General features: G+C 40.1%; 7 protein-coding genes across 10 annotated transcripts in view; 2 read left to right on the forward strand and 5 right to left on the reverse strand.

Moving 5' to 3' along the window:
• Positions 1-5,461: 5,461 nt before the first annotated feature.
• Positions 5,462-6,166, reverse strand: LOC104809679 (RING-H2 finger protein ATL68-like). The gene has a single exon (XM_010535723.1). The coding sequence runs from the start codon at positions 6,164-6,166 to the stop codon at positions 5,462-5,464; it is 705 nt and encodes a 234-aa protein (XP_010534025.1).
• Positions 6,167-8,060: 1,894 nt separating this feature from the next.
• Positions 8,061-11,473, forward strand: LOC104809571 (asparagine--tRNA ligase, chloroplastic/mitochondrial). Its single transcript, XM_010535601.2, has 14 exons — positions 8,061-8,462; positions 8,552-8,620; positions 8,841-8,951; positions 9,042-9,146; positions 9,359-9,496; positions 9,609-9,689; positions 9,801-9,878; positions 9,962-10,030; positions 10,120-10,194; positions 10,286-10,369; positions 10,486-10,572; positions 10,743-10,838; positions 10,927-11,001; positions 11,091-11,473. The coding sequence occupies exons 1-14, from the start codon at positions 8,109-8,111 to the stop codon at positions 11,331-11,333; spliced, it is 1,665 nt and encodes a 554-aa protein (XP_010533903.1). The 5' UTR covers positions 8,061-8,108; the 3' UTR covers positions 11,334-11,473.
• Positions 11,474-11,737: 264 nt separating this feature from the next.
• Positions 11,738-12,436, reverse strand: LOC104809680 (RING-H2 finger protein ATL65-like). Its single transcript, XM_010535724.1, has one exon. It carries the CDS (start codon positions 12,434-12,436, stop codon positions 11,738-11,740), a length of 699 nt encoding a protein of 232 aa, XP_010534026.1.
• Positions 12,437-12,844: 408 nt separating this feature from the next.
• On the reverse strand, positions 12,845-14,867 carry LOC104809572 (lactosylceramide 4-alpha-galactosyltransferase). Its single transcript, XM_010535602.1, has one exon. It carries the CDS (start codon positions 14,817-14,819, stop codon positions 13,479-13,481), a length of 1,341 nt encoding a protein of 446 aa, XP_010533904.1. The 5' UTR covers positions 14,820-14,867; the 3' UTR covers positions 12,845-13,478.
• A 1,230-nt stretch (positions 14,868-16,097) lies between these two features.
• On the reverse strand, positions 16,098-21,660 carry LOC104809573 (wings apart-like protein homolog). Of its 3 annotated transcripts, none has more exons than XR_771188.2 (14): positions 21,165-21,660; positions 20,440-20,539; positions 19,980-20,319; positions 19,638-19,750; positions 18,965-19,093; positions 18,763-18,856; positions 18,542-18,646; positions 17,807-18,423; positions 17,479-17,729; positions 17,191-17,335; positions 16,917-17,014; positions 16,713-16,794; positions 16,350-16,578; positions 16,098-16,235 (listed from the first exon to the last, which is right to left on the reverse strand). XR_771188.2 is itself a non-coding variant. In XM_010535603.2 (13 exons), the coding sequence occupies exons 1-13, from the start codon at positions 21,614-21,616 to the stop codon at positions 16,495-16,497; spliced, it is 2,610 nt and encodes an 869-aa protein (XP_010533905.1). In that variant the 5' UTR covers positions 21,617-21,660; the 3' UTR covers positions 16,098-16,494. The 3 variants fall into 3 exon arrangements, 1 of the variants encoding a protein (XP_010533905.1); XR_771187.2 differs by having other exon boundaries at positions 16,098-16,258; XM_010535603.2 differs by having other exon boundaries at positions 16,098-16,578.
• Positions 21,661-22,485: 825 nt separating this feature from the next.
• On the reverse strand, positions 22,486-24,757 carry LOC104809574 (probable receptor-like protein kinase At1g11050). Its single transcript, XM_010535604.2, has one exon. It carries the CDS (start codon positions 24,593-24,595, stop codon positions 22,727-22,729), a length of 1,869 nt encoding a protein of 622 aa, XP_010533906.1. The 5' UTR covers positions 24,596-24,757; the 3' UTR covers positions 22,486-22,726.
• Positions 24,758-25,648: 891 nt separating this feature from the next.
• The window catches only part of LOC104809575, a 2,227-nt gene continuing 1,401 nt past the window's right edge, over positions 25,649-26,474 (forward strand). Inside the window, exons 1-2 of one of the 2 annotated variants that reach the window (XM_010535605.2) lie at positions 25,649-25,862; positions 26,247-26,470. In XM_010535605.2, the coding sequence (XP_010533907.1) occupies positions 25,743-25,862; positions 26,247-26,470 (344 nt within the window). In that variant the 5' untranslated portion in view covers positions 25,649-25,742. The remainder of the gene's footprint in view (positions 25,863-26,246; positions 26,471-26,474) is intronic. The other variant, XM_010535606.2, reaches the window with a different exon arrangement.

Genomic DNA, 26,474 nt, shown 5'->3' on the forward strand with positions numbered 1-26,474 from the left:
TGGTGCAGTTGCTGAGTTCTGCCCCGACTGTAAGGAGGTTATTAGGTTCTTCTCCCTCGAAGACGAACCTTCGAAGGAGCTTCATACTCAGTTCCGCAACTTGTGCACGGCTCCTTCAGATCCTTTGATAACAAGCTCCTGTGTATGTTTTTTTTTTGGTGTAATGTTGAGATCTCCATGTACTTGGCCTTTACTCTCTTTTTGAGTTGTTGACTTGAAAAAGTCCGATGTTTCAGTGAAATGCAGAATCAGAAATTTGGTTTGATGATTGGTTATTTTTCTGTTTCCGGTTTAGTGCGTTGGTTCAAGTTTGTTAGTTCTGGTTTTACATTTACGATTGTATAAGTACTCGAGTCCTTTTGAATTTTGAAATACACAGAAAATTCCCACACTCTGTTTTTTCTCTACTTTCTCTCTCTACCATTTCAAAATGGTATCAGAGCTAACATCGATCTCTCACGCTTCTCCTTGATTTTTCTTTGATTTTATCTTTGATTTCGACTCGAAATGGAAACTGAAGATCGCTCGTCTGCATCACTCGATGCAGAATCATTGCATTCAACTCGTTTACAGCTCGATCCTTACTCGAATCCTCTTTATCTTCATCCTGGAGATTCTTCTTCTTTGATTTTGGTTACTGAGAAGTTAAATGGCGAAGGAAACTACAATATTTGGGCGAGATCTGTGATAAAAGCTCTGAGTCCGAAGAATAAGGTTGGATTCGTCACTGGCACTGTTCCGAAACCAGCTGCGAACCATCCGGATTCAGGTGCGTGGTCTCGCTGCAATGATTTGGTTTCAAACTGGCTTACGAACTCTCTTACACCTGAGATCAAGACCTTAGTAATGTATTTTGATGATGCAAGTGATATTTGGAAACATTTAGAGAAAAGGTTTAAACAGAAGAATGTTTCAAAGATATATAATGTTCAACATCAGTTGGATATTTTATATCAAGGATCTTCAGATTTGGACAGTTATTTCACTAAATTGAACACACTTTGGGAAGAGTTGAAGAACTATGAGCCTTTTCCAAGTTGTACTTGTGGTAGATGTATTTGTAACGCTGATGATAGATGGATTGCTTTGTATGAGCGTCGAAATGTTGTGAAGTTCCTTATGCGGCTCAATGAGTCCTTTGCTCCAGTTCGACGCCAGATTATCTCCATGAATCCGTTACCTGATATGACTGAGGCATACAATCTGATTGTACATGATGACCAGCAGCGTCAACTCTACTCCTCACCGATTGATTCAGTTGCCTTCCAGTCATCTGTTAATAATCAAGCTCAGTTTTCTAAACCACGAGGAAATTACACTCCTTCTGGTAATTTCAATACTGGTAGACCACGTCTACATTGCACTCATTGCGGGTTGAACAATCACACTGTTGATAAGTGTTTCAAGATTCATGGATATCCACCACAAGGCAACAAATCTTCAAATAGCTATGGTTCACAGAATAACTGGCAAGGACGCCAGAATTAGCAGAAACCTAAGATTGTTCAAGGGAATAGGCCTTCAGCTCATATGAATATGGTGAATGTTGTACCTGAGATGGACTCTTCTAAGACATCCTTTGATGATAAGGCTGAGGCAATCCTAGCACAATTTGCTTCTCAACTACAGGGACTGCGCAACTCTTTCAATGATGTAAACTTGACAGCTTCTCCTTCAATAAACCCAAAGCCTCTATCACCAGGTACCTTTTTAAATACTCACATGATACTCTCTGTTTTGGAACCTAGCCTTAAAAATTCCACAGTGATTTGGATATTAGACACTGGTGCGAGTAGTCATGTCTGCAGTGATTTGTCTTTGTTTTCTGAGATACACTCTGTTCCTCCTGTTCTGGTTTCGTTACCTAATGGAGCAACATTATCAGTTGTTCAATCAGGCACTGTTATTCTTAATTCTTTCCTCACGTTGTATTCAGTGCTTTTTGTCCCGTCTTTTTGTTATAATCTTCTTAGTGTGAGTGCCTTGACTAACTCTACTCCTTATTCTGTCACTTTTACTCATTCTAATTACATGATTCAGGACCCTACTCGGGGATTGATGATTGGAACGGGTGAGCAAAAGAATAATCTCTATTTTTTGGAAATGCAGCGCACTTCTACAGTAAAAAATAGCCTTCCTTCTTCTCTCTGCACTGCAGTTTCTTCAGCCTCTGTTGATATTTGGCATCAGAGGCTCGGTCATCCATCATTTCTCAAAGTCAAGGCTTTAGGCAACTCGTCTCAACTTGTCTTTTCAAACGTGGATCAGTCTTCTTCTCACTGTCCAATTTGTCCTCTTGCAAAACAGAAACATCTCCCTTTTCATTCATCTGGCAATTTGTCTTCTGTTCCTTTTCATTTGATACACGTTGATGTTTGGGGACCATTTGTTACACCTACAATAGATGGATACAAGTATTTTTTAACAATAGTGGATGATTGTACTCGTGTGACTTGGCTCTATCTTTTAAGGCAAAAATCTGATGTTTCAACAAAGTTTTCTGGTTTTCTGAATTTGGTTGAGAATCAATTTTCGACTACTGTCAAGTCCATTAGGTCCGACAATGCCCCAGAACTGCGTTTTTCTGAACTTTTAGATTCAAAAGGCATAACTCATTTCTTTTCCTGCCCATACACACCTGAACAAAATTCTGTAGTGGAAAGAAAACATCAGCACATCTTGAATGTTGCTCGATCTTTGATGTTTCAATCTCATATTCCTCTACCTTATTGGGGGCATTGTGTTTTGGCTGCTGTGTATTTGATAAATCGTTTGCCAACAATTGTTTTAGAAAATAAAAGTCCTTATGAAGTTTTGACTACAAAGCAACCTGATTATTCAAATCTTAGAGTTTTTGGTTGCCTTTGTTATGCATCTTCTTTAGTCAAAGATCGACACAAATTCAGTCCTAGAGCCAAGCCATGTGTGTTTATTGGTTATCCACCTGGAGTTAAAGGATATCTTGTACTCTGTTTAGAATCACATCAAATTTCAGTAACTCGAAATGTTGTGTTTCATGAAAATGTTTTCCCATTTATCAATGTGCCTTCTTCATCAGCTTCTTCTGATGCTTCTGTTAGTCCTGCTCAAACTATATCTCCATACTATTTTGAGCATCCTTCTTCTTTTACATTGCCAGATATTCCTTTGGTTAGTCATCCTTCTGTTTCTACAGATGATTTACAAGGTTCTTTAGAACAAGATTCTGGAACAGATGGTATGATAGAAGACAGAGACAGACCACGTAGATTGGCTAAACGCCCATCGTATTTGTCCAATTATCGTTGTTACCACTTGACACATTTTGTCCCTCCCTTAACCTCTTCAAATACACCATATCTTCTTTCTCAATTCCTCACTTATGACAAACTTAGCCCCACTTATAAGACCTTTGCCTTGTCCATAACCACAGAACCTGAACCTTCTTGTTATTCTAAAGCTGTTAAGTTAGCACATTGGAGAGATGCAATGAAACTAGAGTTGGATGCTTTGTGCCGGACTGAAACCTGGACAATCTGTCAATTACCACCTGGGAAACATCCTGTAGGATGTAAATGGGTCTATAAAACAAAGTATAATCCTGATGGTAGTATTGAGAGACATAAAGCAAGATTGGTAGCAAAGGGTTACACACAAATTGAAGGAGTGGATTATGGTGACACTTTTAGTCCAGTGGCTAAACTAACAACTGTTCGTGTCTTGTTAGCTTTAGCTTCTGTGAATAATTGGATCTTGGATCAGATGGATGTTTCAAATGCTTTTCTTAATGGAGATTTGGAAGAAGAAATATATATGACTTTGCCACAGGGGTATTCTTTACTTAAGGGGGAGACTGTCGATTCTGATTCTGTTTGTAAGCTTCAGAAGTCTCTCTATGGGTTGAAGCAAGCTTCAAGACAGTGGAATCAAAAGCTGACTAAAGTGTTGGTGGATGCTGGATATGTTCAGTCTCATGCGGACAATTCTCTATTTGTCAAAAGGCAAGGTTCTGCTATTGTTCTTGGATTGGTATATGTTGATGATATACTGGTTACAGGGAATGATCAGCTTCTTATACAGCAGTTCAAGGATACTTTACATTCTCAGTTTCATGTCAAGGATCTTGGACAGCTTCGATACTTTTTGGGAATTGAAGTGGCTCGGTCCAAGACAGACATTTCTATATGTCAACATAAGTATACATTGGAGCTTTTGGAGGATTTTGGTATGTTGGGTTGCAAGCCTGCTCGAACTCCAATGGATACGAGGTTGAAACTCAGCAAAGAATCTGGAGAGTTGTTACCTGATGCTACTCTGTTTCGTCGCCTTGTTGGAAAATTGATATATCTGTCAGTGACTCGACATGATATATCTTTTTCTGTTAACAAGTTATCTCAGTTTATGGCAGCTCCAAGATCTGACCATATTCAAGCTGCTCATCGTGTTTTACGATACTTAAAGATGTCCCCTGCTCAAGGATTGTTTTATCCGGCTGATTCTGATATGACATTGTCGGGATACACTGATGCGGACTGGGCCTCGTGTCCGGACTCTCGAAGATCCGTCACAGGGTTTTGCGTCTTCTTGGGCAGCTGTTTAGTGTCGTGGAAATCCAAAAAGCAAGTTACCATTTCACGGAGTAGTGCTGAGTCTGAGTATCGCGCAATGGCTCAAACAACATGTGAACTTGTCTGGATTTCGTCACTGTTACGTGATGTTGGGGTTGATTTCGGTTTGCCGGTTAAGCTTTTCTGTGATTCCCAGTCTGCAATACATATTGCCAACAACCCGGTATACCATGAGCGTACTAAACATATAGAGCTGGACTGTCATCTTGTTCGAGAGAAGATCAAGCTTGGTTTTCTTCAGCCAATTCATGTTTCTTCTGCAGAACAGGTGGCGGACTTGCTGACAAAACCTTTGTCTGCTGATCAAACCGAGTTTCTACTTGTCAAGATGGGAATACAATCCTTGTATTCTCCATCTTGAGGGGGAGTATTGAAGACTCCCGTCTTTAGGTTGATTTCGGTTTGATGATTGGTTATTTTTCTGTTTCCGGTTTAGTGCGTTGGTTCAAGTTTGTTAGTTCTGGTTTTACATTTACGATTGTATAAGTACTCGAGTCCTTTTGAATTTTGAAATACACAGAAAATTCCCACACTCTGTTTTTTCTCTACTTTCTCTCTCTACCATTTCAAAAATGCACAAACTCATTTGTCGCAATTAAGACCCTAGGAATCTGTTTTTCCTGAATTGCATTTGATTGGATTTAGAGCCTTTTTGCCTTTTATCTGATGGTTACTTGCAGGAGAAGCAACTCTTAGTAAGAGGGGAAAATACGTAAAATCATATATTGAATTGACTTGTATATATATACACACCCCATTGGGGAAAAATGAGAGAGACTAAGCTGCCTTGTCGATTTACATTTTCACAGTACGCATGAACAGATTAAACAAGAAACTGATCATCGAACCCAATCTCAAACTTGTTCCGCAGCATCGACGACGACGACGACCGGATTCTCGGCCATGCCTTGTTCCGCAACGTCTTCGACGACGACAACGACAGGATTCTCGTCCGTGACTCCTTCGACGTTATCATTATCATCGATCTCGGCATCCTTCTTAATAACGCACCAGGCTTTGCCGCTGACAGAGCTGCGGCAATTAGGGCAAGTCGGGTTCTTTCGGAGCCAGCGATCAATGCAGGCAGGATGGAAAAGATGATGGCATTTGGATAGACAGACAACCTTATCCTCAGGCATATAGACTTCGAGACAGATGGGGCAACAAGTCTTGTTGGCTCCTCCTTCATCATCTTCTCCTCTCACCATGACGTCCTTGAACTCGTGGATCATCTTCGGAGTGATGGCCACTTCTGGGTATGGCGGAGCAGAGAGCCGTCTCGGAGGAAGAGCCATCTCGATGTCAAACGAAGCTGGAGGAGCAAAAGCAAGTCCGGATGATGATAATGCGGCGTTGCGATTAACCATCTCAATGATGCGTGAAACTCGCTGTCGTCTGGCCGCGATTTGATCGGCGGTCTCGATGTCCATGTGGTCGGATTCCTCGATGCAGCTGCACCCGTAGTAGAAACAGTAGTAGAAGCAACATGAGTAAATGATTGAGAAGATCGTTACAGCCGGAATCAACCATTGGTTGACCTGCTCAAGCACAGGATTCATGGCGATCGATAGAAAGAGAGAGAGAGAGAGAGAATCGGTGAGAGAGCGGAGAAGACAAGTCTGTGGAGTGATCACAACAATCCCCTCGTCCCATTATATATATATAATTAATTAGGAAGAGAAATGGAAACTATTTTGAAATAATTGTAAACTCTCTAACTCTGATTCTAACCGTTGGATCTTTCCTTTTCTCTCACCAACAGAGAAATGGAAAATTAAATTAGCATTATACATTTTGAATTTTTAAACCCCTTACACGAATAATATACCGTTTCACTATTACTAAATAAAATAATACACACACAAACACACCGAATCAAATTTTAAACTTTGCAAGCACCCAGGACCAAAATTTAGAATTCGGACCGAACATTATGAACCCTAAAGTTTTCTTCCCCTACCAGATTTATGATCATTATCAGGCAGAGCATCGTCATCTCCGTTATTGTCGTCGCCGCCGTGACGAGATTCGCTGGAGATACGGCCGAATAGAATCTCCAGCGATTCTTTCTGGTGAAACCGAATCGACGGAAAGAGGTCGAATTCAATCGGATTCGTGTGGTGAAGCGGTCGATGAAATTGGGGATTTTTATATAAATGAAACATTCTTTTTGTTTGAGTTGAACTTTTCGATCGAGGTTGAAGAGACTATGATTTGTCCATGCAGGACCCGGAAATGCTTGACCCAAGCTACAGCAGGAACCAGGAGCCGTTGTCTCAGGATATCGGTTGTCTAGCATCGTATGAAGCAGCTCTTGGATCTGGAAATTCTTTACCTAAGCTATGACGAGGGACTTGCATCAGTATCAAAGTTCCCTGATATCCTACGTTGTTTTTTTGCAGGAGCATTTGGAGGAAAGGTACATACATATATTCAATAATCTGTCTCAGATTGCAAAAAGATGTGAGGGTCATGCCACTGCATCTGTTTTTTCACGATTCGTTAAAGCGTGGCCCTTGAGAAAATCTATCTAATATCATGACGGGAATCTCGGCCATGATTTGGCTGAGATGGACTTCTTGAGGAAATCGATGCGAAGCTCCTCGAACATTTTCTTGATGGGGGATGCGATCAGGCGGTTGCCGTGTAGAAATCTCTTCCAGCACCACCGTGTGGGTCGGCTGCCGGTGTTGCGGGTTTTGCTCAGACAAAACCCGAAAAGTTCGTTCGCGTCAAGAAGCTCAGGATCACATCTCTGTGTAAAAAAATATTTCCAGTGATAAACATTAAACCTGCACATTCAAGGTTCGGTTTCTTGAATCCATTTACGTTGGCATGAGGATACAAACTAGATGATGGATGATGTCAAGATCAGATTTCGCAGATGCCCTTTTACACAAATTTGACGAAAAAACGGAAGAGCAGACGGAGACAAAACATGAGCAATGCCTGCATCGGCTGAACTGGTTCGCCGGGCCCCTTTTTGTCGGAATTCCTTCAACTTAGATCGTTAAAATACATACGAACTGGTGCAAGTTTTTTTTGTACCCGTAGCATTAAAAGAACAGTGCAAGTTTTGGGTGGTAAATGTTAGAAAAATTATAAATAAGAAATTAGAAAAAAAAAATGTCCCGACTTTTCAATTTTGTACCAATAAAACATAAACTTTTTTTTTTACCAAATAAATCCTAAACACTGAATTTATCCCGCAACATACATGTATGTGTATTTTTTTATTTTATTTTGATATTTACCTTTTAGTTTATTTAAATATTTATTGATTTTTAGAAATATTTAATTTTTGAAATAGAAAATGATGATATGTAAATTTTTATTAGATGAAAATTTTAAGCAGGTAGGGTAAAAAAAATAAGGAATTCGAATTTTGCTTTTAGGATAATTGCGAAGCTTAGGTTTTTTCTTTCTAATTTCCCAATTAAATATTGTGGTGAGGCGCAGCGTCCTCAATCCGGAAATTTCTAACCGAGACAGAGCTTCCAAATGGCGGCGGCGTTTTTGCCGGTGACCTCTCTCCGTTTGACGCCACTATCCACTCTCCGGCTCCTCTCCTTCTTCCCCAAATTTAATACGCGCCCTTCTTCTCTCCCTCGCCGGCTTCTCCCGTTATTTGGAGGTTCTTCGGCGAGTGCTCGCCTGCGTTGCTTATGCAGCGCGTCTCTCAGTTCCGGAGATGGGAGGAGAGTGGAAAGTAAAGTTGGAGAATTTAGGAGGAAGTTGAGGATTGCGGACATAAAGGGGGGATCCGACGAAGGACTGGGTCGGGTCGGGCAGACACTGAGAGTAATGGGTTGGGTGCGGACTCTCCGGGTTCAGAGCAGCGTCACCTTCATCGAGGTAATGCTGCTGTGTTTGCATCCCTCAACCTCGAACCCTTGATTCACTCGGCGGATGCCATTAAATCAATTTATTGTCTTGTTTTTCAGATAAATGACGGTTCATGCCTCTCAAACATGCAATGTGTTTTGAACTCGGATGCAGAAGGGTATGATCAGGTAAATTCATTCACCTTTGAATGATTTTAATACTCCAGGAGCCTCATATTGACCGTAGTAAAGGGTTTCTCTCAGTCTTCAGTTTTGTTGCTTCAAAGACTCGTTAGCTTATCATTTGGGGGCTGAAAATTCTTCAATTTTTCATGTGTGATTTGATGTGTGTGCAAGGTTTATAATTTTTAATCCTCGGTTTCTACCGTATTCATGAGCTGAACAATAGGTAGAATCCGGTATGGTCTTGACCGGAGCTTCCATATCAGTACAAGGAACTCTCGTGGCTAGCCAGGGATCAAAACAAAAGGTGGAACTAAAGGCCGAGAAGATTGTTGTGGTATGCGCTTGCTTTTCAATGCACTCGATTCGTTATGATTCATAGTTATGCTTCTTTGAATTCTTTCATCAGTGCCCTACTTTTTCCTAGATTGGCATATGCGATGCTTCGTATCCAATTCAGAAGAAACGAGTTAGCAGAGAATTCTTGAGAACCAAGGCTCATTTACGTCCAAGAACAAACACTTTTGGGGCGGTAACTTTTATATCTGAACGCCTTAATTCTTTATGGAGAAAGTACGTTTTGTCTAAATATTGTGTTTACTAGAGCAATGTGCAGCGTTAAGATTCTTTTTGTGTCATCAAGTTTCTCTTCTTTGTTTCTCTTGTCTGAGCGTTTGAGGTGTTTACTATTTGATACATTTGAATGGAAATGCGGTGTTCTTAAACTCTTGTATCTGGTTTCAGGTTGCAAGAGTGAGGAATGCTTTGGCATTCGCTACGCACAATTTCTTTCAAGAAAACGGGTTCATCTGGGTGTCAAGTCCGATTATCACAGCTTCAGACTGTGAAGGAGCAGGAGAGCAGTTCTGTGTCACAACTCTGGTAAGAACTTAAGCTCCAAATATCATAATAGTTTTAAGAAACCATTGGCTCAAGATTTTTATGTTTGAAAAAGTTTGGTAAAATTACAACTTGGTTTTGTTTCAATTCTTAGATACCAAGCTGCAATGAGACCACAGATTCATCTGTTGACACAATTCCGAAAACAAAGGAAGGGTTGATCGATTGGTCAAAGGTGTGTTACATCTCGATACCTTTTCCCTTTTCGGGTTTTACTAATCGTGAGAATGGTGAAATGTTAAAGCTAGAACAAGTTGCCCAATTTGATGTCCGATTCCCTTCACAGGACTTCTTTGGGAAACCAGCTTTCCTGACTGTCTCAGGTCAACTCAATGGAGAAACATACGCTACTGCTCTTTCAGATGTAAATACATCTTCCTTGGGTGACTTTCGAGCCTATATTTTGCTTCGTGAAGTGTGAATATGTGCACCTGTATGCATTTTTAGGTATACACATTTGGTCCAACATTTCGAGCTGAGAATTCCAACACTTCCAGGCACTTAGCTGAATTCTGGGTGGGGATTTATTCTTCTCTTCTCCCTCTTCACCCACCAAAAAGCTTTGTGTGTGTTGACTGAAGATTTTTGTGTTCCATGTGTATAAGATGATTGAACCAGAACTTGCGTTTGCGGACCTGGAAGATGACATGGCCTGTGCTACTGCCTATCTCCAGTATGTAGTACGTGTACTCTTCCGCTTTCTATATTCTTTCACTGAACATGTTCCTTTGTTATTTTAGTGGATGACTCAGTCTTTCTGGATTCTGATAGGTTCGACACATTCTAGATAATTGCAAGGAAGACATGGATTTCTTCAATACTTGGATAGAGAAAGGGATCGTTAACCGCTTGAGTGTATGCATTCTTGTTCTGGCCTATCATCTTTTCTTTTCTTTTTTTCCTGATGAGCAAAAGGGGAAATGCATGTTTTGCATTAGTTAATGTAATGCAACTTATTTTTTGTTTCAAAGGATGTTGCAGAGAAAGACTTTATACAGCTCACCTACACCGATGCCATTGAGCTTCTTCTGAAAGTAAACAAGAAATTTGAATTCCCGGTATCGACTCTTGTTTCCTTTTATACACTAAACTGTTCGTGGTATCTTATGGGGCGGGTTATGGTCACATCAGGACATGTGTCTTCAGTGGTCTTTCATCAGGTTTCATTGGACAAATCCTACCATTTTGGTATCTGAAATAATGGTGGTGTACACATACATTGTGGCAGGTGAAGTGGGGGTGTGATCTACAGAGTGAGCATGAACGCTACATAACGGAGGAAGCATTTGGGGGACGACCCGTCATCATCAGAGACTACCCAAAGGCAAGGCCACCCTGAAATCCATCCCAATTCAGTTTTCTTTGTGATGCATTTTCATTGAATCTTGATTATGAAAAATGAAAAACTGTAGGAGATAAAGGCGTTCTACATGAGGGAGAATGATGATGGGAAGACAGTTGCAGCCATGGATATGTTGGTGCCTCGGGTAAAGAAGTCAACTAGAGAACTCACTTCACTTCATGTCATCATCATCATCATGTCTCATATCATATGTGTGTTGGGTTAATTTTGAAGGTAGGGGAGTTGATAGGAGGGAGCCAAAGGGAGGAGAGGCTGGACTGCTTGGAAGCTCGGCTCGACGCTTTAAACCTGAGCAAAGACAGCTACTGGTGGTACCTCGACCTCCGCCGCTTTGGTTCAGTTCCCCACGCAGGGTTCGGTTTAGGGTTTGAGAGATTGGTTCAATTCGCCACCGGCGTTGACAATATCAGAGACGTCATCCCTTTCCCTCGCACACCTGGTTCTGCCGACTTCTGACAAGCGATGTATTCTCTCATTCTATTCTATTTTGTATCGTAAACAAGAATAATAATCATTTTTTTTAAAAATTATTTCATACGGAAAATGCTGTAATGTATGCATCAATTATTACATTGCTTGACATTGGGTTGGAGTAATCGATTCTTATTTCCGACAAAGAAGGATCTTCTTGTTCCTAAGCTTTTAACAAATGAGAATGAAAAACTTCTTCTAATGGTTACTTGCGGGAGAAGCAACTCTTAGTAAGAGGGGAAAATACGTAAAATCATATATTGAATTGACTTGTATATATATACACACCCCATTGGGGAAAAATGAGAGAGACTAAGCTGCCTTGTCGATTTACATTTTCACAGTACGCATGAACAGATTAAACAAGAAACTGATCATCGAACCCAATCTCAAACTTGTTCCGCAGCATCGACGACGACGACGACCGGATTCTCGGCCATGCCTTGTTCCGCAACGTCTTCGACGACGACAACGACAGGATTCTCGTCCGTGACTCCTTCGACGTTATCATTATCATCGATCTCGGCATCCTTCTTAATAACGCACCAGGCTTTGCCGCTGACAGAGCTGCGGCAATTAGGGCAAGTCGGGTTCTTTCGGAGCCAGCGATCAATGCAGGCAGGATGGAAAAGATGATGGCATTTGGATAGACAGACAACCTTATCCTCAGGCATATAGACTTCGAGACAGATGGGGCAACAAGTCTTGTTGGCTCCTCCTTCATCATCTTCTCCTCTCACCATGACGTCCTTGAACTCGTGGATCATCTTCGGAGTGATGGCGACTTCTGGGTATCGCGGAGCAGAGAGCCGTCTCGGAGGAAGAGCCATCGCGATGTCAAACGGAGCTGGAGGAGCAAAAGCAAGTCCGGATGATGATAATGCGGCGTTGAAATTAGCCATCTCAATGATGCGTGAAACTCGCTGTCGTCTGGCCGCGATTTGATCGGCGGTCTCGATGTCAATGTGGTCGGATTCCTCGGTGCAGTTGCACACGTAGTAGAAACAGTAGTAGAAGCAGTAAACGATTGAGAAGATCGTTACAGCCGGAATCCACCACTGATTGACGTGCTCAAGCACAGGATTCATGGCGATCGATCAGAGAGAGAGAGAGAGAATCGGTGAGAGAGTGGAGAAGAGAAGTCTGTGGAGTGATCACAACAATCCCCTCGTCCCATTATATATATATATATATGTATAATTAATCAGGAAGAGAAATGGAAACTATTTTTAATAATTGTAAATTCTCTAACTCTGATTTCATATTTCCTTTTTTCCCACGAGAGAAATGGAAAATTATATTAGGATTATACATTTTTATTTTTTTAATTTCTGACTAAAAAAAGTACACGGATAATATAAAATTTTCACTAATGACTAAATAAATAATTTTTACAAACGCTCGGATCAAAACTTAAAATTAGGAAGAGAAAAGGAAACTATATGAGCATCAGAAAAATGGAAACTTATGACGGATTTTAAACATTACGATTATACATTTTGTATTTGACTAAAAAAATACACGAAAAATATAAAATTTTCACAAATGACTAAATAAATATATATAATCACCCCGAATCAAATTTTAAGCTTTACAAACACTCGGAGGATCAAAATTTAAAATTCCGACCGAACATGATGAACCCTAACGTGTTCTCCCCCTACCAGATTTATGTAATTATCACGCAGAGCATCGTCATCGTGATCGACTTCTCCTCCTTCGCCGTCATCATCGTCGCCGCCGTGACAAGATTCGCCGGAGATACGGACGCGTAATCGCCGCAACAACTTGTTTCCATCTTCTTCGATTTTTGATGAAATCGGATAGAATTTGGTCGGTTTTGCCTTCTGGGTTTTCGTCGAATCTGACGGAAAAGTCGAATTCAATCAAATTGTATCAGATTCGTCTGGGTTTCTTTCTGGTGAAGCGACTGATGAAATTGGGGGATTTTCAATGTATGTATGTATGTATGTATGTATGTATGTATGTATGTATGTATGTATGTATGTACATCCTCACATAACATAGTTAAGAGAAATATCCAAATATCAGTAGATGGATCACCAAAACTGCATGCAATAGAACTTAAGAACAATCATGACCAGAGAATTCATGACCTTTCGCCAAAAATTAATTGGAATGAAAAGAAGATTTGTTACAAAAGATGCAAGAATCAGACAAAAGTTGATGAATGATACTTCCTTCTTCAATCCTAAGCTTCCTGCTCTCTCTGTTCCAAAGATGAACAGCGAAGCTGTTTCTCCTTATATGCTGGAGCTTCTGATGAACCCATTTCGCATCGTTTCTGTTCTTCGGAGACCTGTAAAACCCTCCGATCCGATTCCAATCCACCGGATAAAACGCAGAAGGAGGCAACACACTGACGTTGAATGTGTTCTTGGCATTGATTCTGGCAACCACTCTCGAGACGAGATACGGACCGTTGTGACCCCATTTGTTGCCATTGAACGTCTGAGAGAATTCATCGATGAACCGTTTGAGGAGAGGGTGTTTCTTGTCGAAGATCAACACGGCGTTGTTCAGTCTGCTCCATTTTCTTGTCGCTGAATCAACAGTCTGTGCTCCAATGGCGTTCCTGAGATTGGAGAAGCTCTTCAGGACAATGACGTCTGTGTCTAAGTATACTCCGCCGTATTTGTACAGAAGAACGAGTCTCAGAAGGTTAGAGAGATTCTGCTCCAACGGAATCACTCCCGGTCTGAACCATCCTCTCCTCAAACCCTCGAACCAAGCTTCTGCAGATGTGTTTCTGAATATGTAATCGAAATCTGGTCTGACTGCAATGACTCTCAGTCCTTTATCCGAAAAGGGTTTCAAGATTTTGCTCCCTCTTTCGCAGTCTAGAGAATTCGAAACCAAGATCAAGCAGCTATTCGGGTGGGATTTGAACAAGCTCTCTATCGCAAACATCTCTCGTTCTCCGAAAGAGCCAATGGAAGATATCCAAGTCATGAAGAACAACGACTGGCACAAGGATTTGGACAGGAAAGCCTTCACCTTCCTTCCGAATCCGCGAGATTTACGTCCACCCGGTGAAATCAGTAAGAACTTCTTCCTGACCCTTCTCCCCGTTCTAACCGATGAAATGTTCAGTTTCGGTATTACATGTAAATCTGCCTTCAAAACTGCAGGCGGGTTGGTCTCTTTCACCGCAAGCAACATCGAAGATGTGTTCTTCACGAGCTGTTCATGAACAAGATCAGGATTCGGTAACGAGAAGGGTTCTTGTTCAACGACGGCATCGGAAGGATCATGAATATGGACAGAGAAAACAGAGAAGCTGTTGTAGATTAGGAGGAGGAGGAGGAGAAGGCCAAGAAGAGAAACGGGCAAACAACAGATGAAAGAGATTATGAATCTTTTGATTCTCTGCAAGAAGAAGACATCGCCTGTTCTTGTCGTCTGAATCTGATGCATCTTCTTTCCCAGTGAATGATTCACCATTTGCATGAACTAGCAGAAAACTTGGTCTTCTTTTTGCCGTGTCCCCGTCAGAATAATAAAATATTTTTTTAATGAAGAAACATACATCATATGATTGATTGTGTGCATATATATATATATATATATATATATATATATAAATGCAATTTTTTTTTTGTGCAACTAATTTGATGCGACTTGAAATATTTTTTTACTGATCCTATCTGTCCTTTTGATACGAAGACTTCGTCTCTCGGTTCCAATGATAATGATAATAATAGAAATTACGTTTAAATTATTAGGTAATTTTATATTTTAAGAGCGGACTAAACAATTTATATGTTCATAGACCGAGATTTAATTGGTTGTTAATAATAATAATAATAATAATGATAATGGACTGACCATATGCAATTATGAGGTTGTTGAATGTATTTCCAAATAATTAACAGAAATAATAAATCGTGGTACCACATGTAATATTCATAACAATTTTATACGTATGAGAAATTACAAGAGAAATATTCTGACAGAAGTTGATATGGATTTAGCATATGGTCAAATATACGGACGATGGTCCGAATATAACGGAGCATGTGCATTCCAAAAACATTCATTGCATAGAAAAATATAATCATTTCGTCTTTTATTTGTTACTCATTAATAAAAATAATGATAATATACAAAATAACATCATTTCGGAATTATCCAAAACTAGAATAGTTTTTCGATTTTGTTGAATTTATAAGTTTTCTTTTTTTAGAACAATTTGGTTCATATGGATCCGGGACGCATAAAAGTGTTATAATATCCGCGAAACGGATTTGAGTGCATATGTCAATATTTCCACAATGGATATTCATGGTTATACTTACATGAATAATTTTGTTAAAGACGTTACAACTCTAAATAGTCAGAATTTTTTTTTAATAAATACTTATATTAGAAGTGATCAAAGACCGTTATATCCTTAGACATTTGGATTATTTCAAAAATGTCTAAGGTTATTAACTTACTAAAACCTTGGATAATCATCGAGTTTGATACCGTAAGTATCCCGAAAGTTTTGTCCGTTTCTGTTCTGTTGTAGAAAAAAAACTCGTTATCTACATTTTTTCAATTTTATTTTAGGCAGACTCTCCTTTATTTAAATCCGATATTTAAAATATTTACATTGAAAACAATTTAAAATTTTAATCTCAAGCTAACTAAATGAAATTTGATTAGATAAGCTTCTTTAATTTAGATTCTCTCTCTCTCTCCGTTTTTTTTTTAGAATTTGGAAAACCCACAGAAACAATATCATTTCGGACAATTCCTAACGTTTTTGGGTCTCTTGGATGAAATCAAGGGGAATGGAACAATTTACAAAAAGAAAAAGAAAAAGAAAAAACCTATCAATTTGTGCTAATGAACTTTTTACATATGAACTCTTCAAGCTTCCTGTAAATCCCAAATCAAAGAAACTACAAAAGAATCAAAGTGTGAAAAAAGGCCAAAAGAAGAGAAAATGAAAACTATGGGAGAAACTAATACTAGTAATATTATACAATGAACCTGATGATGGTGATGATGATGACAAGAAGAGTGTACTACCACCAAGTGTGGAGGAGGAGGGGGCGGGCAGACTCAGCATTGCAGAAGAAGAATGTACACATCATAATATCATGATCCTCTCTCTTGAATTTTGTTTCTTCTGTTTCTATGGCAATTTGCATGACTCTATCACTTCCAACACCGCCTTATGCGTTTCCTCCGGGATCATTTTCAGCGTCGTATGAAACGCCTGTGTATATATACAGACACACACACACACACACACACATGTATGCGTGTATGTGTTAATGGAGTTTTGGTCATCCTCTCAAACTAAGGCTCTGGCAAAGACCGAAGAAAGATGGTAGGAGAGAGGGAAAGTACCAGGAATCTATCCAAGACAGGTACCAAAATTGCCAGGTTTCCCTTTGGAAGGTAATCCTTGATTACGTTGCGTGTGCTTCTACTGCTCCCAGACATGAGAAACCCATATTCATATTATTCAGCTTATATTTATTGACCATTAGGGATTATAGGAGGAGGGACCGTATAAGATCTGTAAGGAAGATTGGAGAAACGTAAACCCACCTTTCAGTAGAAAGAAATGCGAGTAGAAGAGCCGAGTACGCTTCCACGATCATCTTTTCCGCTTCTTTCTCGCTTTCCAAGACAGCTTCTTCATCATCCTGCAGAGAAGAAAAACATTATACACAATTGAACAATAAAATCTGAAGGTCTGAAGACAAGACAAACCCTCCTCTCCGGCATCTCCATTTCTGTAAAGAGAGTAATCAATAGCAGGGAAATACCCAATGGCAATGGCAAACAACTGAGGAAGCAGCTACCATTTTAGCTAACTCACCAAGGTGAACGGAGTTTCTTCTTTGGCCTCGCCTGATCCTTGATTCGCAAGAAAGATTGAACATAACAGAGGAATCACCTCCTGTTCACTTTCTACCAAACCTTCTGAATTCGGAATAGAAACAGTAGCTGTGGCAAGCCGTGACCTATACACCAAAGCAAGAACAGATTAGAGAATATTCAATATACATTGACACATGTTTGTGTTATTACAGCCTTAATCATGAAGTCAGGGTTTCCACAACGCTCAAACGTGAAAATATAAATTGAAAAGCAGTAAATCTCGAACCTGTTCATTCCATCTTTCTCCACCAAGTTTACAAGCAACCCCAAGATGGCAACAAGAAAATCCAGCTCCTGATCAGCTAGATGTCTTTCTTTCTGATGGTTTGATCCCATCTTTTCCGTCTCAACGGAAAGAGGAGATCTGCTGAATAAAGGGAAGTGCCCGGCAATCAATTCTGACATGGCTTCCAATCCTCCACATGCAGCAATTTGCCGACAACCCACAGAATTATCATTCGTCAAGTTCATTAGAACCTGTAAATATGTCGGTTTATTAGAACCTACATAAATGTTAATAGGTTAACATCAAAAACTATAACCAAAGAACTTACTTTCACGGCAGTGAGAAGACAATCAGATAGAAGACTGAGACATTCTTCATCCATATCATTGGAAGAAGATGCATTGTGTGATATATGGCAATCTCTATCACTTGATTCTTCCTGGGAATTGAATCTACATTTAGATTCTTCTGGGCTCCTGGTAACCTGATGTGAAAATTCATCTTTAATTCCTTTGTGGCACTCCTTCCTCTTTTGAGCTTTAGGTTTCTTTTGCTTTCCTGATAGTACTTCCCATTTCGAAGGTTCAGAATCTTCGAAATCAAACGAAAAAGGATCTTCGCTATCCTCCGGGGAAGCAAACTTATCAGACTTTGTACAACTGGGTTCTCCCCCAAGACTAGAGCTTGTCCTTCCATTACTTCTGGAAATGCCACTAGCCAATGACTTAAATCTGCCAGCAAATGAACTGGAGATGGTAGAACCGGCTCTTCTTGCCCTTGATGTGCAAGGCTCATTTATTGAATCAGAACCCAACATCGATGTCCCTGAGCAATCTAACTGGACTACAGATTGGCTTCTCTGGGATACACCCCCATTCCTTGTGGAGCTACAGCTAACAGTAGAGCAAGTATCATCGGAACTTATTGTCACAACCTCGTTGTTTGCTGCAAGAGTTGGAAGTGCCTAAACAGTGAGAAAAATATAGAGACCAATAGGCAGAGAAGAAAGAGCCAGAGAGAGATAAGAGGAAACATTTTGGTTTGGGATATCAGCATGAGATACCTCCACAATCTGCTCCAAAAATAGAGTCACGATTAATTCCATTTGAACAGAGAGAACTCTTTGAGTTCCTGTGACCACTAGAAGAACCTCTATGCAGTTGGAAGCCTATTAATCAATCCAGCAAGACATCAGAACAAGAAATGGTTGCATGGGCAAGGCACACTTGTGTTCTATAGCCCATGGTAAAAATCCAATACCAGAAATGCACACAATGTTAGCACCTGAAAGCATCTTGATGACACTTATCATAAGCTCGGTGAAAGATAACCGGGTACCATGAGAGCCTACACTTTTCTTAAATCCGAGTAAATGATTCTGGGAAAGAAAATTGAAACTACAGTCAGTCACTCCTATCTCTGCACCTTGATAAAAAGCTGAGCAAAATCCAAACTTGCGAAGTATTATCATGAAGCAAGAAAATACCTGGTTTTCTCTGCTGAGGAAAGTAGCATTCTCCACAATTTTCAGACATTTCAGAAGCAAAATCAGACTATGCTTATTCACATCATCTTTTTTGTTTCGAACAGAAATATTGTGGTTTTCCACCGGGCGCTGCAGATGAAGCCAACATTAAATACCAGCCAATATGTCAAATAAAGGGGGAAAAAAGCCCAAACGAAATAACATAAATAATGGTAAATTTATAGGAAATTAGGGAAAACAGAGCCCACCCAAGGTCATCTACAGCAGTTAAAAACAGAAACCTTAGTTGTAAATACAAAAGCATTCTGCAAAAATTTAAATTACATTACACCAACCAGTGATTCCTCTGCCAGTACTTTGACAAAGAACAAAGAAAACCAGGACAGTCCAATCAGGTACAAGACAGATAATAGTGTTCCATTTAAAATATAGCTTGCTCAACCTGAAATGCATTTCAGTTGTTCACAGAAAACCCTACCAGGCGCATGAAATTATTGGAACAGATGGAAAAAAGGTAACAACCCATAACACCTGACATAAAACTACTACGATATAAGGAGTTAAAAATACTTAGCACTTGAAGATGTGTGTTCTTTTCTTTTGAAGGGAAGTTATGCAGATAACAAAAACATGAACATGGACAACAACATCTACAAAGCATACAGGTTCACACCTCCATCACAGTATGACAATCCATTACAACCTCCACGACGGCATCAAGTCCTCCTAATTCTCGCAGTTTCTCCTTAAATTTCCCTCCAGTTTTTTTCACAGCACCAGAGGTATCTGTATGGATACAACCATGAAAAACGAAAGAAGAAGAGCGCAAGAACTTATTAACAAAATTACGAGACAGTTATTTAGGAGGAACAGCTAAAAAAAATAGATTGTACAATCTTAATTAAGATTATTTCCTTTCTATTAGCTGCAATACGCTAATTCAATTTTCAGCCAATAGATAGCACCTTACACAGTTAGCCTAAGCTTCCAAAAGACTGGACAAGAAGAAAAGTACCATCAAAGGATATTTTGGATAAGCAGGCTTTCTCCATGGCCAGTAAAGCCACCCATTTCATACTCAACTCAGGTGTCATAGTTTCAGTTTTATAGTTATCGATCAACCTCATCTCCTTGCAATTAACAAGTGTTTCCTGAACTCTGCAGAGTATATCACTGGAGCTTGGATCATGCATTTTGGCTGTATCCCGTGCTGCGTCGACATCCTTGAGCAGTGATAGGAGTTTATATCCTAAATTCCGTGGCTTCCCCACAGAACTTGTAGCGATCACAGGTTTCAACAATTTAATCAGAAACTTTATGCAAATGTGTGACTCCATAAAGTGTTCATCTTGATCCTGGAAGCATGAAAGTGGACTAGTTTAAGAACAAGTAACACTATAACAAATATCAATCTATCAAAAGATTGAAGATTAGCATAAGCATACTTCACTAAGCAAAGCATCATAATCACTTACATCAGCAGTTAGCACAAAGAAAAGAGTAGCTGCGGCAAGATTGCTGGGTATGTCATCGAGGCTGAGACCCAGAACCGCATCGATTATAGATTTCGAGATCCTGATACAAAAAGCTCCCGGGGACATAGGAGAAAGTTTGTGAGTTTCCATGATCCTCGTATCTTCCTAGGACTTCTCATCTACTGGACAATTATCTAATGGGCTCGCACAAGAAATTCCAGTCCTTGTCGCAAATCAGACATCTCTCATACTAACACACCGCCATAGAAACCCTTCACATTAACAATAAACCTCCTTTGCCCATACCCCCATTTTGAATTCACCAGTATTAGGAAACCATTCCACCAGAAACAATAAATGATTGTAATTTCTACCTATTTATGCCCTAATCCTCTTCAGAAAACTGGAATATTGTTACGCTAAATCTGACATAAATCTCGGGAGCACAACTCTAAACCCAATGCGGAATCGGAAATCCGGTCAATTGAACGAACATCGATCTGGAAATTAAGAACCCAGGATCGGAAAGAGAACCCCGCATCTGCCAATTGTACCCACTTGTGCCCTAATCAAGAAAAAATGGAGAATAGGCAAAACCCAGAGCTTAAAAAGATCTCAGGCACGAAACCCTCAAGCAAATTCGAAAAATTTCCCAAGAATTCGAACAAGAAAGAAAACCCCCCAGAAGTAAATCGCTAATCTAAACAGATGAGGTGATGACGTACCCTTGAGCCCTCAAGAGGCGTCGCTGATGCTGAGAGGCGCAAATCGACAACAGAGAAGACAAACTCGCCCTTCGAATCCTCAGTTGCTGACCTCTCCTCAATCCATCAAGCGCGAAGTTAACCTCATCCATATGCTCCATCATCTCCCCGAACTCCTGAGCCTCCATTAACGTCGAAGTCAAGGCACAAGACTCTTCGTTTCTGGATCTCTTCGACCTCCTCACGACGCCGTTCTGGGAGAAATCCTCCAGGAAATTGGATCTGGAAGATGAAGAATGCCAAAGAGACGACGAATCCTGACTGGAAAAAGGGATAGCCGAGAATTCACGAGGCTCTGTGTCCGGTGAAGAAGACGAGGAGAGGTATTCGCTCTGCGAAACGACGTCGTCCATGGAGTCGGAGAGAGTTCTCGGCGTGCCTGGCTTACGGCGGCCGTACGTTCGCACCATCATCGTCGCAGTCCTCGCGAAGCTCTCTCCAAGCCTCGAGCGTTTTAGGTGAGAAATATCGTAAAGGGGTATTTTGGGAATTTAATACAGCAGTGTTCGTCTGACTCAACGAGGGGACGAAAGGCGCAACTTTTAAAACAAAGTTTCCAATTTCGATACATTTACGAAAGTCAGGGGTGACTTAGTGAATACAAAGAATTAGCTGTGAGTTGTTATATTATATTTGAGTTTATTCATTTCAGATCTAGAAAAACTATAAATATTTGTTTTTTTATATTGAATTTAGTTCCGTTGGATTTTGATTTTTATTGATAAACATTTTTATTTAAAAAATCAAATTTTTATTTTTATTTTTTCGATTCCGTTTGATTAGTCTTAATTTTTTCAATTCCAAAGAAATTAGAACTATTCAGGTTTTATATGAAATCCGATTCGATTATATGTTATTCGGTTTGATTATTAAATTATGACTAAATTTATCACCGTATATTTATTTATATTGTATATAATTAACCGACCCATTTGTATTCCATCTTTGATGTATTTTGTTTATTCAGCGTTTTCAAACAAATAATTATATTAAGAAGGCATATACTAGATTGTAGTTGTTGATTTTCGGTTATAGGTTTGGTTAGGTGTTAATAAAGATTTGAAGACCGGTTTGGTTTTCCTGAATTTAGCGGTGACCATTTAAAGTTTCATTCGAATTGGGTACAATTATATTCGAATTCAAATAATAATAATTTAAATTTAAAAGAAATTTGATTTCAATTATTAAATTAAATTTGGTTCAATTCTATTTAAATTTAAATTCTATTTTTATTGAAAAGAATACATTTAGAAGAAATCAGTTATTTCAATTTTTATAAAGGTATTGTAATCATTCGGTATTTATATTAGATTCAATTCAATTAAGATCAATTCAATTATTGGTTATTAATCAAATTGGCCAGCTTTTACATAGGCTGGGTCAAAACGAAGAACACAATGAATAAACCTAATCTCTCCTCCTCCTCCATTCTAACAGTAAAAAATGGTGAAACTTTAATGGATTAGTATATTACACCTTAGCTTCCTGGATTGTCTGAGCTGAATCTCTGTTCCGTATCTCACTTAACGCGGACATATGCTGCTGTGTCCATGCCCGTCTTGTCTGAACGAAGGATGCGAGAGTGGAACTGGTCGATCCGGAATCTGTGGAACTTCAATGTCCCCTTCCAGCATTTTCAATGCATCTAAAATGGTCGGCCTGAATGCCACTAATACATGCGCACACAAGATCCCGACCCGTAAGAATCTCTCCATCACGGCCTTTACATTCGAGCTCCCTGAACCGTCGTCTTCTTTTGTTAAAGAAGGGTCGAAGGCTTCGTCTGTTTTCCCAGCATTCACCAATGACCAAGCCCAGTCTGTGATCAGAAATCCTCCATCGGTAGACAAGTCAAGAGCTTTCCTCCCACACATTACCTCCAATATAACAACTCCGAAACTATACACATCGCTCTTCTCTGTTAATTGGCCGTAAAGAGCGTATTCAGGGGCTAAGTATCCGTGGGTTCCAGCCACTCTGGTCGTAAGATGGGACTGCCCTTCCCGGCTTTGTTTAGCGAGACCAAAATCCGCTACCCTTGCCCTCATATCAGCGTCCAACAGTATGTTTGTACCTTTGATATCTCTGTGGTAAATCGCGGGTTTTACACCATAATGCAGATAAGCCAACCCCTTTGCCACGTCCAAGACAATGTTCTTCCTTTGTGGCCAATTCAGCAGTTTCTTTCGAGCCCCGGATGGAAACAAGTGATCATCAAGATTTCCATTAGGCATGTAATCGTAAACGAGATATCTTCCACTCCCGTAAATCTCGTCCTCGTCCACCATACTACACCCAATAAGCGGCACAAGATTCCTATGCTTCAAGTTGCTAATAATCTCAACCTCGTTTCTAAACTCGGCATCCCCTTGAAATTCTGATTCTATAATCTTCTTGACCGCGACCACTGACCCGTCGGGTAAGACCCCTTTGTATACAAACCCAAATCCACCTCTTCCTATGAAATTCTTCTGCGAAAATTCGTTTGTCGCCTTCTCTAGTTCTTCGATCTTGAACCAAATCGAGCCAGTGTTCAGTCTGAATCTCGGCCTCAAACCTTGTTCCACCGAAACAATCTCTCTCCTTCTCCTCTTGATCAGTCTACCATGCCACAAGCACACACAAACAAACCCAGAAATCACAAGAACAGCTCCAATTGATATTCCCAAGACGAGAGCTTTATGACCCTTACTCTTTGAACCCACCGAAGAACTCAAACTCAATGAGAAGATACAAGTCAAAGCTCCATCACTTTCTGGTCCTAAGTTATTCACAACACCAGCAGCATAAACAACAGCAAAATGGTAACAGTTCATAGCGTGAGAGCTGTTACCATCCAAAGCCAGCAACTGTGACTGAACCCTAAACCCAGCTGCCACGCACGCGTCGCAGCGCGTGAGGTCGGTGAGGTCGCCGGAGCAGGCTGAGTCAAGCGGAGTCGAGTCGCCGAGTTTTGAGACCCAGTCCTGAGTTGTCTGAATCCGGGCGCAACCGGAGTCTGGAGAGATGACGAACTGCATCGGATCAAAGCACGTGGAAGTCAAATTCGTGGGCAGAGAGAGAGAATCGAGCTTCTCCTGGAAATCACGGAGGCATGAGACGGAGGTCGCGAGATCGGGGAGACGGAATCTGGAAGTTTGCTTGAGGTGTTGAGCCATGGATATCCCTATGAGAGACAAAACCGATTGGCAACAGCTGTTCTTCCTATCTGCAGATTTATCGAAGTTCCGACAATCGGTGGTGTTCCATGGGATTCTCACAACATGGTCGAAGCTCAAAGGACAAGTTGTCGCTGCCTCCAGAGAAGATGAAGATCCAGAGAAAGCAAAATAGAAAAGCACAGACACAAGAAGAGAAGAGCGTTTCACCGAAATGGTTACCGATTTCGCCATTTTTTGCGGTTTCTCTTCTGGAAATCGGAGAATCTATTATTTCTGGTGAATGGGTTGTGAACGATTTTGCCATTATGGAAGAGAAACGACGAGAAAGTGGGGTTCTTCGTGGAAAGGTCTTTGGTCAAGAGGCTGCTGAAGCAAAGTGGCATCAGAAAAGGAAGCAGTCTGGAAACTCCATGCCCCCACCCCCGGGGTTTTAACCCTAATAACCCACTTGGGTCGCAGCAATTTCAGGGTACACCACCGAAAAAAAAAAATAAATTTGCGACCTTATTACGACTAATATATAACTAATATACAACTAAAATAAGAGTAGTTTATTAGTCGTAATAAGTTGTATATTAGTTATATATTAGTCGTAATAAGGTCGCAAAATTTTTTTTTTTTTTCGGTGGTGTACACTGAAATTACTGCGACCCAAGTGGGTTATTTGAGTAATATTCCCCCCACCCCCATTACAATATAACGCCAAACTCTTTTCAAATTACAAGAAGGGCGTGTAATAATTCCAAATTCACTAATTAGTACCTAAACTTGACATTAATAACACATTCACCCCTTTAGGTGGTAATCAACAAAAGTTTATAAAACTTTTTTTTTTTGGTTAACGTTTATAAAACTTTACATCTACGCGTATATGTTTTTTGGAGTTGATGAAATTTATGAATGAACTCGAATGTTGATATAAAGCACATAAATTATATTGATTTCTTTTGTTTTCGCATTATTACATGTAAATTTTAGAATTATTGGTGGTGAAAAGATATTTAATGGATTTGAAATTATTCATATGTTTTACCATATTGGAAAATTTATTTAAAATTAAGTGTTTTTAGTTCTAGTATTTAAAACTAATAATAATAACTCACTGAATTTCTCATGGATATAATAATCAACTAAAAATAAGAAATAAAATGAGTGATCAAACTTATTTTTATGGTTTTGTTTTGTAAAGAGAAGAAAAATAACAAAAACGGGATTATGTGAGTAAAACGGAAACTTTCCTAATAAAAGAAGCGTCTCCGTTATCCTTACTCCGTACAACACGCACGCACGTCGTCGTCGTCTCTGGTCCTCCTCTTTCCTTTCTGAAACATCTTCTCAGGAAACGGGATCACCATTTCCTTCGATTTCCTCTGATGAAATGGGGACTCCTCGACCACCGTCGACGGACTTCTACGGCATCTTCGGGATCTCGAGATCGGCATGCAAAGCTTACAAGTCCATCGTCATGAAATTTCATCACAAATCCGATCATGTCTCTGTACGTTTCCATGCTCGAGAATTTTGTTTTTTTTTTTCCCGTGAAAATCGTTCGTTTTGAGAATCCCCGTGGAATAAAATCTGGGCACGAGCTGAATCGATTGTTCTTCATTACACTAAAATTGTTTTACGATGTAAGCAGTTTTTCAAAATCCATCGTCAAGTGGGTTTCAGATTTTTTTTCGAGTTTTCAGCGATCGTGTTATCCTTTGTTGGTTCTGAGAGCGTCACGGTGATGAATCCATCGGCCATTGCAAATTTGGGGACTGCTTGTTCTTCATTTACATTTCCGTTTTGTTATGGGATTTCGAATGTCACTCTACAATCATCCATATCCTTGATTAGGGATCGAACATAACAGTTAATCGATTTCGTGTTTTTTCAGACAGCCCATCGGAGCCCCCACGACAAGAAACCGCCGGCGGAGGAGTCGGATGAAGACGAAGATCCGATGTTCCGGACGGGTCTCCGGCTACAGAGCATGGACGACAGCAACGTTTTCAAACGCCGTGAATCGCTGTTCTCACGGTCAAGCAGCCGCCGCAGCCATACTCCACAAGCCAGACCCACTTACCTCTCCTCCTCATCTTCCAGCCGCCATGGCTCCACCCCC

The sequence above is a fragment of the Tarenaya hassleriana genome, unplaced genomic scaffold (assembly GCF_000463585.1).
Source record: "Tarenaya hassleriana unplaced genomic scaffold, ASM46358v1 Cleome16, whole genome shotgun sequence".
Lineage (NCBI taxonomy): Eukaryota > Viridiplantae > Streptophyta > Magnoliopsida > Brassicales > Cleomaceae > Tarenaya > Tarenaya hassleriana.